The 12,450-nt window shown below is 44.2% G+C and overlaps 1 protein-coding gene across 1 annotated transcript in view; it reads right to left on the bottom strand.

Moving 5' to 3' along the window:
* LOC128716042 (protein vestigial) overlaps positions 1 to 12,450 on the bottom strand; it is a 34,873-nt gene that overhangs the window by 11,207 nt on the left and 11,216 nt on the right. Inside the window, exons 2-3 of the mRNA XM_053810965.1 lie at positions 11,503 to 11,779; positions 10,157 to 10,474 (exon numbers count right to left, since the gene is read on the bottom strand). Coding sequence (XP_053666940.1) covers positions 10,157 to 10,474; positions 11,503 to 11,779 — 595 coding nt within the window. The remainder of the gene's footprint in view (positions 1 to 10,156; positions 10,475 to 11,502; positions 11,780 to 12,450) is intronic.

The following is a 12,450-nucleotide window of genomic DNA, read 5'->3' as shown; positions in this document are numbered from 1 at the left end:
TTAAGAAGCATCTAATGTCACTCAAGTCGCAACGCCCCTTCAGTCAGGTGTGGCTTATTATGTTAATTAATATTTTAATTACCACAATTTGACGTGTACAACCAATCCCTTCCTGTTGCAGTGTGCCACTCGCGCTAAATGCAGCTCCACACTAATTAAACTCGATTATGATGACATTAATGAGTAATGAGTTGTGTGTTAATGGGAGGAAGCTACTTGACGAGAGCGGCTACCAAATGCTCCCCCCAAGGGGAGTACATTGGAGGAGCACACTTTTGCACTCTTCCGCCAGGCAAGTCATGGTGTCGTGGTACGGCGGGAACGAATAGCTTTGAGGTCAAAAATAGTTGAACCGAACGAATGCCAACTGCATACACTGTTTTGTACAGTGTGGTACTAAGTTTTAACATGGTAAATTTATTTTATTTGCACATAAAACTCACCGTAAGCATGGAGATATCCATCTTGTTACCCTTTGGAATGATGAATCATACCTTTGGCTTCGTATAAATCATTCGTGCCAGTCTCTGTGGACCAGTGCTTAAGGCAACTTCGTATTCTGATGGAAGTATTTCGAGTAAAATCTCCCAAAATCACGCAAGAAGAAAAGGATGTTGCTTCCATGTGGGTAGTCCCTATAAATTGTCTCGCTTAGACGGCGTCTCAAGTACAAGATGCAACATCCCCGGTAACTAAGTGTCTTGGGTGTTAGGAGGGTGCACACACACACACCGTGTTGTACTGATGAAGCATGATTTTAATAGTCCTCCACAATCATCACGAGGTTACGCTTCGCTAGCAGGGTTCCTCGCTCATACCCAACACTGTTCAGCTCTGCCTTTGCAGCCTGGTCCCAATGGTACGAGAGACAAACGCACTGCTGTAGTTGCACGCCAACCAACAAACGAAAAAAACAAGCAACTTCTGAACCACGAGTTAAACGAGTTAATGAAAATGCGTACAGAAATCATAAATTATCGCACGTTTGATGGCAGCGAGGCGCGGTTCTAGGCAACCAACCAAAACCAACCAAGAAACCCGTCGCTACCCTTTCCGAAAACCGAAAAGGCCGCTTCTTTTACTCCTGCACAGTTTGGTGAAATACGCAGCCAAAACAGTGAGGTAGTGTGTACGCGCACGCTCCCGCGTGTTCTGGTGTAAAACATGCGTTAAATATCCGTAGAAATTAATTTGATACCGAGCCTTGCCGAAGTGATCGCCTGCAAGGACGGAGTTGGAAGACTAGAAGAAATATTAGGCGACCGGGCAAAGATAAATGGTTCCGGTACAGAGTCGAATGTGCAAGCCGGGGGGAAAAGGAACGCATCTCCATCATACTGGCCACGCACGAAACACAAGATGGATGAAGAGATACGCGTCCCACGTGTTTGTTTGTGGAAAGGGTTCACCATTAACACACCGGTGGTAATGCATAGCGCGTGAAGACAGAGCTAGAAAATGCAGATGGTAGAAATGGTTGTCGCTTTCGATTAGGAGTTTATTAGAAAACACAACAAAAAAATGGATGGGTATATCAGGATGTGTATTATGACATAAAAAAGGTCCCATCGAGCTTTCGCTACCTATGTTAAAGGGTGCGTACCATAAATGAAAGGTTAGGCAACGAGTTACGACACGTGTTTTCGTATTTTCATTTGATCCTGTTTTTTGAAACGAAAAAGGAATGTCACATCCGTGTCTTAAAGACGCCACAACACTATATTAATTATGTCGTCAGTTTACGTTGTCCCTTCTAGAGTTAAATAATTTTAATTTCAAGGAGAATAAAGCACATTTCCCTATTGAATAATTCCTTCTTACGTGAAAGTGTACCTCCATCAAACCATGGCCAGATAAATACTTTCCACTCACTAGTAAGGAAGGTTCAGTTGAGATGTTATTTCGGGACGGTTAACTTCATATATAAACAATAAACTTAATGTCTTGTTGATGAACCAGAAATATCCAAACTATAATCAAACTCAGTTTACTCCTAAATTTACTTTCGTTTCCTGGCCGGTAATAGAACCCCGACAGAGAAGAACCAATGAATAAATCTTTTTCGCTCCATAAAGGATGCTTTCTTGCAACGACCTTCACTTCTTCGCAACGGTAAAACGGGATTTTCCACCCATGTTTGAAGACCCTTTTTGCAAAGCTTTAAAACTCCCACAAACCTTAAATCCAGAAGTTAAAACCCGTCCGATGGTAGTGGAAAAACAAACAATCGAGTTTGCCCCTTGCCGGCATTCTCCGTCACACGCTTTCGCGACCTGATGCGAAACTGACCAAATGGAAACAAATTATTTCACAACATTTTGTTGCCTGTACCGCCTTTTTGGTGTATAGGAATATCCCAATCGATGAGCATCAGCTCACCGCTTTACGATGTGCCCGGTTATCGAACCGAGATGATCGCGATCAGTCCACGCACCATTGCAGAACCGCGAAGTAAAGGTGATGTAGATGGGGAAAAAAAGCAGAACGCCCAAACAAAGGACACACGAAGCCAAAAGGGCCAGTGTGTTGCAGCTTAATCGTGGCAGGCATGTTCAACGGTTCAATCCACGTTCAATCGCTCCAATGTAATCGCTCTTGATCGGGTGATTTACTTAATACCTCTGTTCAGTTTCTCCATCGTCTCGCTTTTGTGCTTTATCCTTCGCGCTCGGTCCACCAACTAAAAGGATTGCCATAAAAGAATGGCCACCCCGGGGGTGGAATGGTTACGCGGGGTCGAAAACAAATACTCTTTTTGCCATGCCGACACGGACGGAGATTTTTGAACCTCGCTCGCCCGTTGTCGAACCAAGGGGAGCAAAAAGAAATGATCAAACTCACCGTCGGGAAAATTTGCCTTTTCCCTATACGCTTTCTCGGTCAAATTGTGCCTCCGGAACGGAAAGTTATGAAACAAAACATAGCAAATTTTACATTTTTTGCAATTTCAAGAATGGAAATTCATCCAGTTGGAACTGTAAAGTGGCTAATGATAAAGCACTAGGAATTATTTGCTGATTTCGTCGATTGAATGTTATTGTTTTGCGGATATTGAAGAAAAAACAGATGAAACGAAAAAAAGATATACTTCCTAGGTAATTAGAGAAAACAAGGTCAATATGGAATCGATATCATTTCTGGTAAAAGGATCAGAAGATCTTTACAAATAAGATATAAAGGTAGTCCACGAAATAAATGCTCAATTATTCGGTACAAGTACAAAGCATCAGCTCTTTCAAAGCAAACTAAAACAAAAACGATCTGAAAAAACCCAGAACATTCCACTCGGGTTTATCACTACGAAACCGCCGTCATCTTGTCACCATGCACAATGATTTACATCGCTTTCAACCCATTCTTAACAACCTTAGCTAAATTTAAAACTGATCGAAAAACGGTTGCAAACACACGCGGCACGAATACGGCACTGAACGGACCCCAAAATAAACCACTCACATCTCGTTGTCCCAACTGCTGGTCTAGTTTTCAATGAAATTTTAATTAATGTTCTCTCGTTACTTTCGCGTGCGCATTTGACGCAGACAAAAAAGAAACCATCTCTAACAGTGCGCCGAAACCGATGAACAATGAATGTGTGCGTAAACACATTCTCCGATCTGCGAGAGTGCGCCAGGAAGGGTCGAAGGCTTCGCTTCTAAGCGCCCGAATGGAGTACATGTCCATGCCGGGACTTTAAATTAAATTAACAACATCAGCTTGTGTATCAGGTCGGGAAAAAGCTGACGAGTTTTGGCTGGGACAGACTGTTCGGACGATCTTGTAGTAATGAAACTACCACGGGAAAACGAAACCATAAAGATCACAGATGCTATTGGCCCGCCCGGTAATCCATTCGAAGGTACTCCCTCCTTCATTGCTGTTGGGAAAGCAATTTCCCGAAAAACAAAAAATACACAACAAACAGAAACGAAACAGCAATGCGTCTTACTCCGTTTGATCGATATGGAATTCGAGCTATTCCGTTGAATGGCTGGGGCTAGAATGAAGTTAGAACAATTTCCCCGTACGATCTTCCCTTCAAAGTAGTTACTTAAAGAGCATTAATGCTCCATGGCCACGAAGAAACACGAGACCTAACACCGGTTACAAGGCAACAAAGGTAACATCTTCCCTGTAAGCTGTACTACCTCCCTTTTGGTGGCCAGGCCGGTGGAAAATCCTTCCTTCATTAAAACGTTTTTCTTCGGCAGGGTTAACAACAATGAAGTTAGCGCTTGATGTGAAGAGCGATAGCAGTGGCAGACACGGGGTTTACAGTTTTAATTTTGTTTCGTTTTATTTTGTATGCCATAATTAAAAGAGTTACTTCGGGAACACAACGCCGGCCACAAGACGGTTGGAAAACTTTTTGATGCCCGACGGGAGAAATTGGTTGCCTGTAACGATGTGTGCGCTGGAGAAAAGATGCGCGACAGCAGCAGCAAGAACAGCTCCTGCGGAAAAATGCTCCCGACAGTTCGGGGCGGTGTACACTCGCACCATGAGTAGTGGCCACACCGTGCTCTTCTTTCACGGGTGAATGCTTTCTCCCCTGAGGGAGAAAACTCCCCGATCTTATGAAATTTGGCCCAAGCCGTGCTGCATTGTTCACCGGTTTACCGTACCAATACTTAGACGAATTCCAACCAGAAAAACCCGTCGCTCGACGGCGAAAACCGTCAGGGCGTGTGTGCACAGTACTTATTTTAGCGTAAAATTGGTAGCTAAGAAATTAAATTTATTATCTTCGATCAAAGAGCAAACGACTAAATTAAGTTCGCCAGACATAATTTCGTCCCGCTGTGCGTCATCGCCTCTTCGCTTGCCACTTACCGTTGCATATCTAGCGTGGCAAACCGAATAACATCGCTCCCCAAAAACTCGCCCAGAACGGAAAGGGTTGCGAAGATTTGTTTGTTTTTCGCTTTGCCAACCGCAAAATTTACGATGCAATTTTGGGTGAATTTTTACAAAACGCCCAACGATCTGAGGAATTTGCATCAGTCACGCGTCGCTTAAACAACTCTCGCTTGCTCGCGAATGAATGAAGATTGAACTTTGAACGAGGAAGGTAATGAGCACGCCTAGTAGCACCGTTGCAATACTGTTTTCGTCAACGGTAACGGACGAACAATCGGTGACGTCCGACGGCGTAGATCGACTATTTTATCTACTTTATGATTACATCTTTGTTGTCTTCAAGGTGATTGTTGTATGTAAGATGCATCGTAAATTCGCCCACAATTCGGGGAAGGCCATGTGAAGTTTCCTAGCATTGGTACTGTTGAGTTAATTTTCAATTTACTGCCAGTTATATATCAACGAGGTCTAAGAAATTTTCGAAAACTTTGCATCATTAAATCATTGTGAAAAAAGTAAAGCGACACGTTTTAGTAAATACTCTGCGATGCAAAAACCTTTGCAAAAAATCACTAATTACTAGGTAAAATAAACAGGAACAGACCTCAATTAGCATATACTAACATGCATCAACGAAAGCAGATGTATCTTTCATCCACTTACATGGCCACGATCGACTTTGAATGAGCATGGATTAACAATGCTTCAACGTAATCGATTGACGTCTGTAAAACTACAGACATTTTGCACATCGCATTTCGTGAAGACATTATTCCTTTCATCGTCGATTTGATTGATAACAAAACAATTAAATGAAGCCTAAATTAATTGTATGAAAAAAGAATACATTAAAGAGTAAACTGCGCGCTACTTAAACCCTCGCCAAACTCTGTCTGAGATTCAGCCCAGAACCTGCATCAATCTTTTATCACGCACTGTATGTTGCAACCGAATTCCATTAACATCTTTTCCCTTTATTTCTGTTCACATTATGTTGTCTTTAACGCCTAGAGAATTTTAAAGGGATTTTAACCTGCTACACTCAAATATTCACACATACACTTGCCATCCTGCTCAGCCTTTGCCGGCCGATACCACAACCGTGTTGGTGCGAAGATGTGTCGCCCTGCGTCGGGTGGACTCGAGACTTTGCACGCGTATTTTTTGACGAATCACGCGATGCTTCGCCAGATCCAAACGGGACACGCCGCACCGGCTTGCAGTAAGACGACATTCCAACGCATATTAGACGTCCGGCTTCGGGCCGTGGGACACCAGCCAACCAGCCACGAGTGGCGCAATCGGAAGCAAAACCGAACGCAATGAATTAATTATCTCATAACGAGTTCGTTTGGGCAAACGAAATAATTCTTATTCCCCGGGTGTCGAGAGGACGCTGGTGCTCGAAGAGTTCGGGTGTGGAAGATGAGCGCTCAAAAATAGTGCTAATGGCAATCCGTAGTAAAAAAAAAATAGTAAGTGAGACAACAGATAAAACCCGCTGACTCACGCGGTGATGGTTTTTGGGGGATTTTTTAAGTAAGTTAAAACAAAATATGCGACAGCGTCAGCCACTGGACGCCCTCTGTCTGGAAAGTTTCAGCTGCAAAGGATATTATCCAGAAAAGAAACACATTATTCATAAAGTATCCTATCCGCTAGTGGCTCACAAATCCCCGGCAAAAGGATCCCTCCACTAGCATCAAATCTTCAGCAGCCAGAAACAAAACAAATCCGACTACAAATAATTATCATCAGTTTAATTTGCATCATTAGAGATAATTTACGGGCTGTGCGATGTGAGCTGCGTAATAAGTCGCGCATTTTATTTCGCTTCCTCATCCGTACGACGTTATGCATTGCCGCGTTGTTGGTCCTGCAAGCATTTATTGCATCCCGGTTCGGTGGTGGGCGACCACCACACCAAAGCCGCACGGACCAGAATCAAAACAAGCAAAAGTGTAGCCAAAACAACGCACTGCCACCTACCCGCCGTACCGTGGTGCTGTGGTGTTGTGGACATATGTTTTGATGCTTTGATGCTTACTCGGCTGCCGCCATTTATCATGCAACCATTTAAATCTTCCCGTCTACACATAATCTTCCCTCTTTGCAACAAGTTCCTCCAAGGTGGGGTAATACACGAGTGAACACACACTTTCTACCCTGTCACATACACGGTCGCGACACATCGTTCCGGCGACTCCCCAACTGAGACATTAATCATCTTAATTTAAATTTAAATGACGCCATTTAATCTCCTTCGCTGTCTGCGGTAGAAGAGCTGAGCAACCTTCTTTAGATAGCTCCTGCAAATCTCTACATCGCTCACCTGGATGTGAAAGGATGGGACAGATTTCCTTCGATTTTTCCTCCATTTATTACACCGAACTAGAGCAAAGTCCTGCGTTTCGGTGGACTACAAGTAGATTAACTGTTGCTAGCGCACAACCCATTGCAGAAGAGTTTCCCCCCTAGCCAAAGATGTCCGCACCGAAGTCCAACAAATCAAAATGGCCACATTAAAATAGTTGCACAATTAAGCATGCGCTGTACAGCCCTCTTTTCCCCCCCAAATGCCATTACCCTCAATTGCCCGTAAGGTTACTGAGCGAAGTAATGGAGAATTTTAATTTTTATTACCACTCCACACAAACTCGCTACTTCGCACAAACGTCTATCTACCTGTGAAGAATACGCCCGTTTTTGCATGTGTAACAACAACCATTAAAATATTTCCTACGCATCACTCACCTCGGTGGCGAGTCGGAAAAGCCCCCGGCCGTAAATTGGCCGTGGAAAAATTAACCCATTGCCTTTGAAACACAGCGATAAAGCATTGAGTCAACAACTTCAAATTAAAATGCGTCCGTCCGTTGTGCCCCACCAACGGTTTTACTGTACCAATCTGCAAACCGGATGCGTTTCAGCTGCATTTGCAACTCGCGCGCAACAAACAATAGCGAAGGTGTGCTATAAAAATTGTTACAATTTTATCGTTACAACATCCCCAACCCTACCGTGCGCACTTCCAAGACTAGTGCACCGAAGAATTTAATGCTCCCGAGGTATCGCTACCTTCATAAAACTCGAGGCAGTGTTAAATTTTATGGTTTGCACTTCGTTTAAACTGACGGCTATCGTTTCACACCTGTTTACAAACAGCTTCGTGAGAAATGGCCATCAAAGAAAGTGTGCAAGGTTCTCGTTTAATTCCCATTTTTCTCAATGGACGCACAAATGGACAAAGTGAAGCCTTTCGGGGATCATCGTAAAAATCAGACTAAATTTTATGACGCTATTGGAGAACCTTTCGTACTAAACCGACTTTCTTTATTTGCTAATAAAGTTGTTAGGGAAATTTTATGGAGTAATTAGTCTGAAGATTTGTTTGAACAGTAGAAAGTTTAGATACCTATGAAGATATTATAAAAATAAGTGAGGACAGTAGGGACTTACAGAATATCTGATTTAAAATAAAAAGTTGTCACTTAATTATTGTAAACTGTGTCAAATTGTTGTCCAACACAAGCTCCACAAACGATCGTGAAAAGGCCAAACATCATGTCGCCATGAAATTACATTAGATAATTAAGGCAGCCTCCAGCTGCACCGCGGGACTCTTGATTGTTCGTGATAAATATTGAGCATATCACAGTACACTCATAATTGTCCCATTTGTACGTTAATAAATCATTGACCCTTTCTGGTCCCCTACCTGTGCCGGTGTGTTGTGATCTGGCCAAAGATGTTGTGAACAATAGCACAAATAAACTCGTCCATTACATCGTCATGGGTCCCAAAACGAACTTCCCGCAGAGCAAGAACACCCCTATCTGTCTGTGGACGTAGACGTTCGGAAGCAGTTTCGTGGTCATAAAAATGTGGTTCCGTTTTGGAGATTCCTTCGTGCATTGTAAGGTTCGGTTTTCCAGGAATATTATTCCGGTTTTTGTTTCTCCGTCTGATCCTACAATTCCACCTTTGACCCTTTGAAGCAAAAAATCTTTTATATCCCTCTCCCCTTGAGATGGTTGCTGACAAAAAGACAATAGTCTTGATCAGGAAATGCCCAGGTTATTGATTAGTCAGCAAGCATTTCTCGAACAGTTGAGACAACAGCGAAAAACTTCAAAGCGATGCAGATAGGATCGTCAGATATAAAATTCTTCAAAGTGTGAATCACCCACTAACTATTAAATCGATCATGTTTGTTTATTGAATCGCAGCCCACAAATCTATGCATTACATTAATGAGACTTTATTTTATAGCAAACACATCATGTGATTATTACACCGTAAAAAATGTCTTTGTGACAAAAATTAAAACACATTTTTTCATCCTAACGACAATTGAACACAATGAACCGGTTTCAATAAGCCCCCGTAACACGTTATATTCCTCTTCAACACAGCACAATCCCAATCGTCGTGTGGCTTGTATAAAAACCGCCAAACCATAAAGACGTCACATAAAGTAAAACCACAATTCAAACGCAACATCTTGCTCGTGTTTGAATTCTTTCTGCTGATACTCCCTTCTGTTCGAATCACCCCAAGAAAACACCTTATGGAACATCATCTTCAACATACGGTCCCGTAAAACCCGCGCCCGATTGAAGCTGGGAATGTCACTAAAAGGGCTGTATAACGCCTAACGTCACACAAGGTGACATAACCCCACCAACTGAATCCGCTATCGCACACCAAACGCAAACCGTAAAACGAAACAAAACAGAAGCTCCCATCACCATGTTATCTTCACCGACAGTTGCGACAATTTCCGAAAGGGATGGTTGTTCTTGTGCCCACCAAACGGAGTTTTGCCTTCTCCCATCCGCCTAGGCACGATCACATTCCCCGAAAGATGGAAACTAAACATCTTCAGCCATAAGTTGACGCGATCCCCATCGCGTTTATGCACGCAGTGTCGGCTTTTATGGGCTGGTGCTGTGATTTATATTTACGACCTTCTGACGCCTTTTGCCCTCAGCGCAGCCCACACTCGCTAACCTCTCACACGCACAATATTTACGACAGCTACGTACAACAAACACCGGAGGGCGCTCATAAAAACTCATAAACAGCTAATTAAGCACCGTTTGGGGGGGATCGCATCGTTAGTTTAATGGGTGTTTTCTCGTGTCTTCACTTATTCTCCTGCAGGCGCCTCCACAGTCCCACGTGTAGATCATTTTCATTGTGCAGTTTGCCACATTACCGGAACAGATGGTGCAACAGAAAAAAAAATGGTTGCACCACTATCGAGAACGTGCTGCAAATCTCGTCTACTTACCTTTATTATTCTTATCGCTAAAATTTAACGCCCTAGAAAAGTGTTCGTCCACGACGCTGGCAGCATCGCCCGAGTAGTGCGTGAACACGACACACGTCGCCGACACGTACTGTGCCCGACCATTTCCGCTACCACCGGCCATCAATCCTCCACCACCGCCGGACGATTCACCGCTGCCACCACCGCCGGCCACGGCTGCTGCCGCTGCAGCTGCGGCCGCCGCCAACCCACTCGCATCCGTCTGCTGCTGGTTGAGATTGTGCGGTGAGTCAGGCCCGGAAGAGCACGAGCTATCGTTGTGTGCACCGGAAATGGTTCCTGCAGTGGGTCGAATAAGATGGAGAGAATAATTAAACGTCAATTAATTAGCCAAAGTGAGGTGCTTTAAAATCTTCCAGCTAAATGGATTTCAAATGGGGAGGAATAATAAAGCAAGAGTGATATCTGCCATTAATTTGGTTCGAACCATTGCCATTAACTTGTTTAAGGTTTGCAAATCGTTTAATTAAAGGTGTGCTTGAAGATGTACCAGTTCTTTATCATCGCGTGTCTTGGTATTCTTCTCTTTTAAATCAACTAAACCAACATGTTGTCATCTGCCCAAAACCACCGTCCTGGCAAGTATCACTTTCTTGCATAAATTGCAAAAAACTTAACATTTGTCCCCATCGAACTCACTTTCAGTTTCGACATGCGGCGGATGCATTTTTTGCCGAGTTTGATTATACTATCGATTATTTTATTGCCTTCCCGTGCCATGTGCTGCGTACGTTGCCAAACGAACAGAAGCTCGATAGGTGGCAAACGATTGCAATCGCATATTTACGCACACGTCGACCATGGCCGTGCAGCTTTATTGTTCCTTCAGGTTCATAATTTATCTCCTGTGATCCTGCACAACTAGCAAACCGTACCGGTGACGAGTGGATCATAACAATTCATATTTAGCGCAAGAAAAACGGAAAACCCACCGACATGCATGCTTGTCGTCACCTGCCCTTTCAAATGGAGGCAGCAAAAAAAAACCAACCGTCCAACAGAGGCGCATAAAGATGCACAGCGTTTGCTTTCTGCTGTGTGTTTCCCGGTACCGTGGTGGTTGCGCTGCATCGAACCGGATCGGCAGACCAATAAATAAATTGTCCTTCGACCATTATCAATCATCGAATCATAAATAATATATGATGCACCCGGTTCACGATGGGGGTCACAATCCCGTCCTCTAAGGAGTTTGTGGCTTTTCCTTTCTCCGATTTCGTTTTGTTCCGATCGTCGTGCGTCTGAATGGCTGCACCGTTCTAAATTTGACTGTCCCCAAGGACGGGTGACGGACAGGGGAAACGTACCTTCCGTGTCACTTCGGGCCGTACTGATGTCTTCCTCTTTGGTAATGTGCCTCTGCAGTGCACCTAGCGGGATGGTCGGTATGGCGGTCTGGTTGACGGAGGTTACCGTCGCCGAGGAGGTAAGGGCCGAACTGGACTGTGCAGCGGCTGCCGCGGCCGCTACGTTGGAAGGTAGCGACGGAGGTAGCAACGGACTGCAGGGTGAATGTGAGCCGGCCGAGGTGCTAGATGACGCAGCCAACGGCACACCAGACGACGAGTAAAGATCTTGGTTGAACTGCGAATGAAAAACAAACAAAACCATAATTATTATTAAATACTATTCTTACATGGACAAAAACCCCCAACTAAACTACTTAAGGACGATTTCATTGCCCTTGTTTCACGGTACAGTTTCTTGTCTAAAGTAATTTTATCGTTTCATTTCTAGAACTCCGCTTCCAATCAGCTGTGACGTGGCTAAAAGGGCCGAAATACAAGCGTCTTGCAATGGACGGACCGGCCATGAATATCCTTACTCGCATGACAACATAATGAGGGTGTATTTTCTAAATGCCAACGTACATAAAACCCGCATCCCCCACGGAGTGGACCCCAACGCGGAACACCGGGTGGTAGCCAACCACCCGACGATCGCAAAAACGGAAGTTTAAGATGCCACAAACGTTCCTGCGTTCACTCGCGTATCGTGAATCGCGCTCGAACATTGGCACCTTTACCGCATTCCAGCAGTGTCTCGCCCGCGGAAGGTGGAACCAGCGACAAAACCATCAATAACTGAAACGCACTCCATTCTCACACACGCTCAAGGTGTATCTCGTCACCGTCACAAGCCCCGGAGAGTTGTGTGGATTTATGCGGACTTGAGACACTTTGGAGGTTCCGGACGGATGTGATGACGACGACGACGATGACGACGACAAAGGCAGGTTTGTTACACTTTTTATT

Source organism: Anopheles marshallii, chromosome 3 (assembly GCF_943734725.1).
Source record: "Anopheles marshallii chromosome 3, idAnoMarsDA_429_01, whole genome shotgun sequence".
Lineage (NCBI taxonomy): Eukaryota > Metazoa > Arthropoda > Insecta > Diptera > Culicidae > Anopheles > Anopheles marshallii.
The sequence above is the reverse complement of the archived record's forward strand: the minus strand, read 5'-3'. Positions and strand labels throughout refer to the sequence as shown.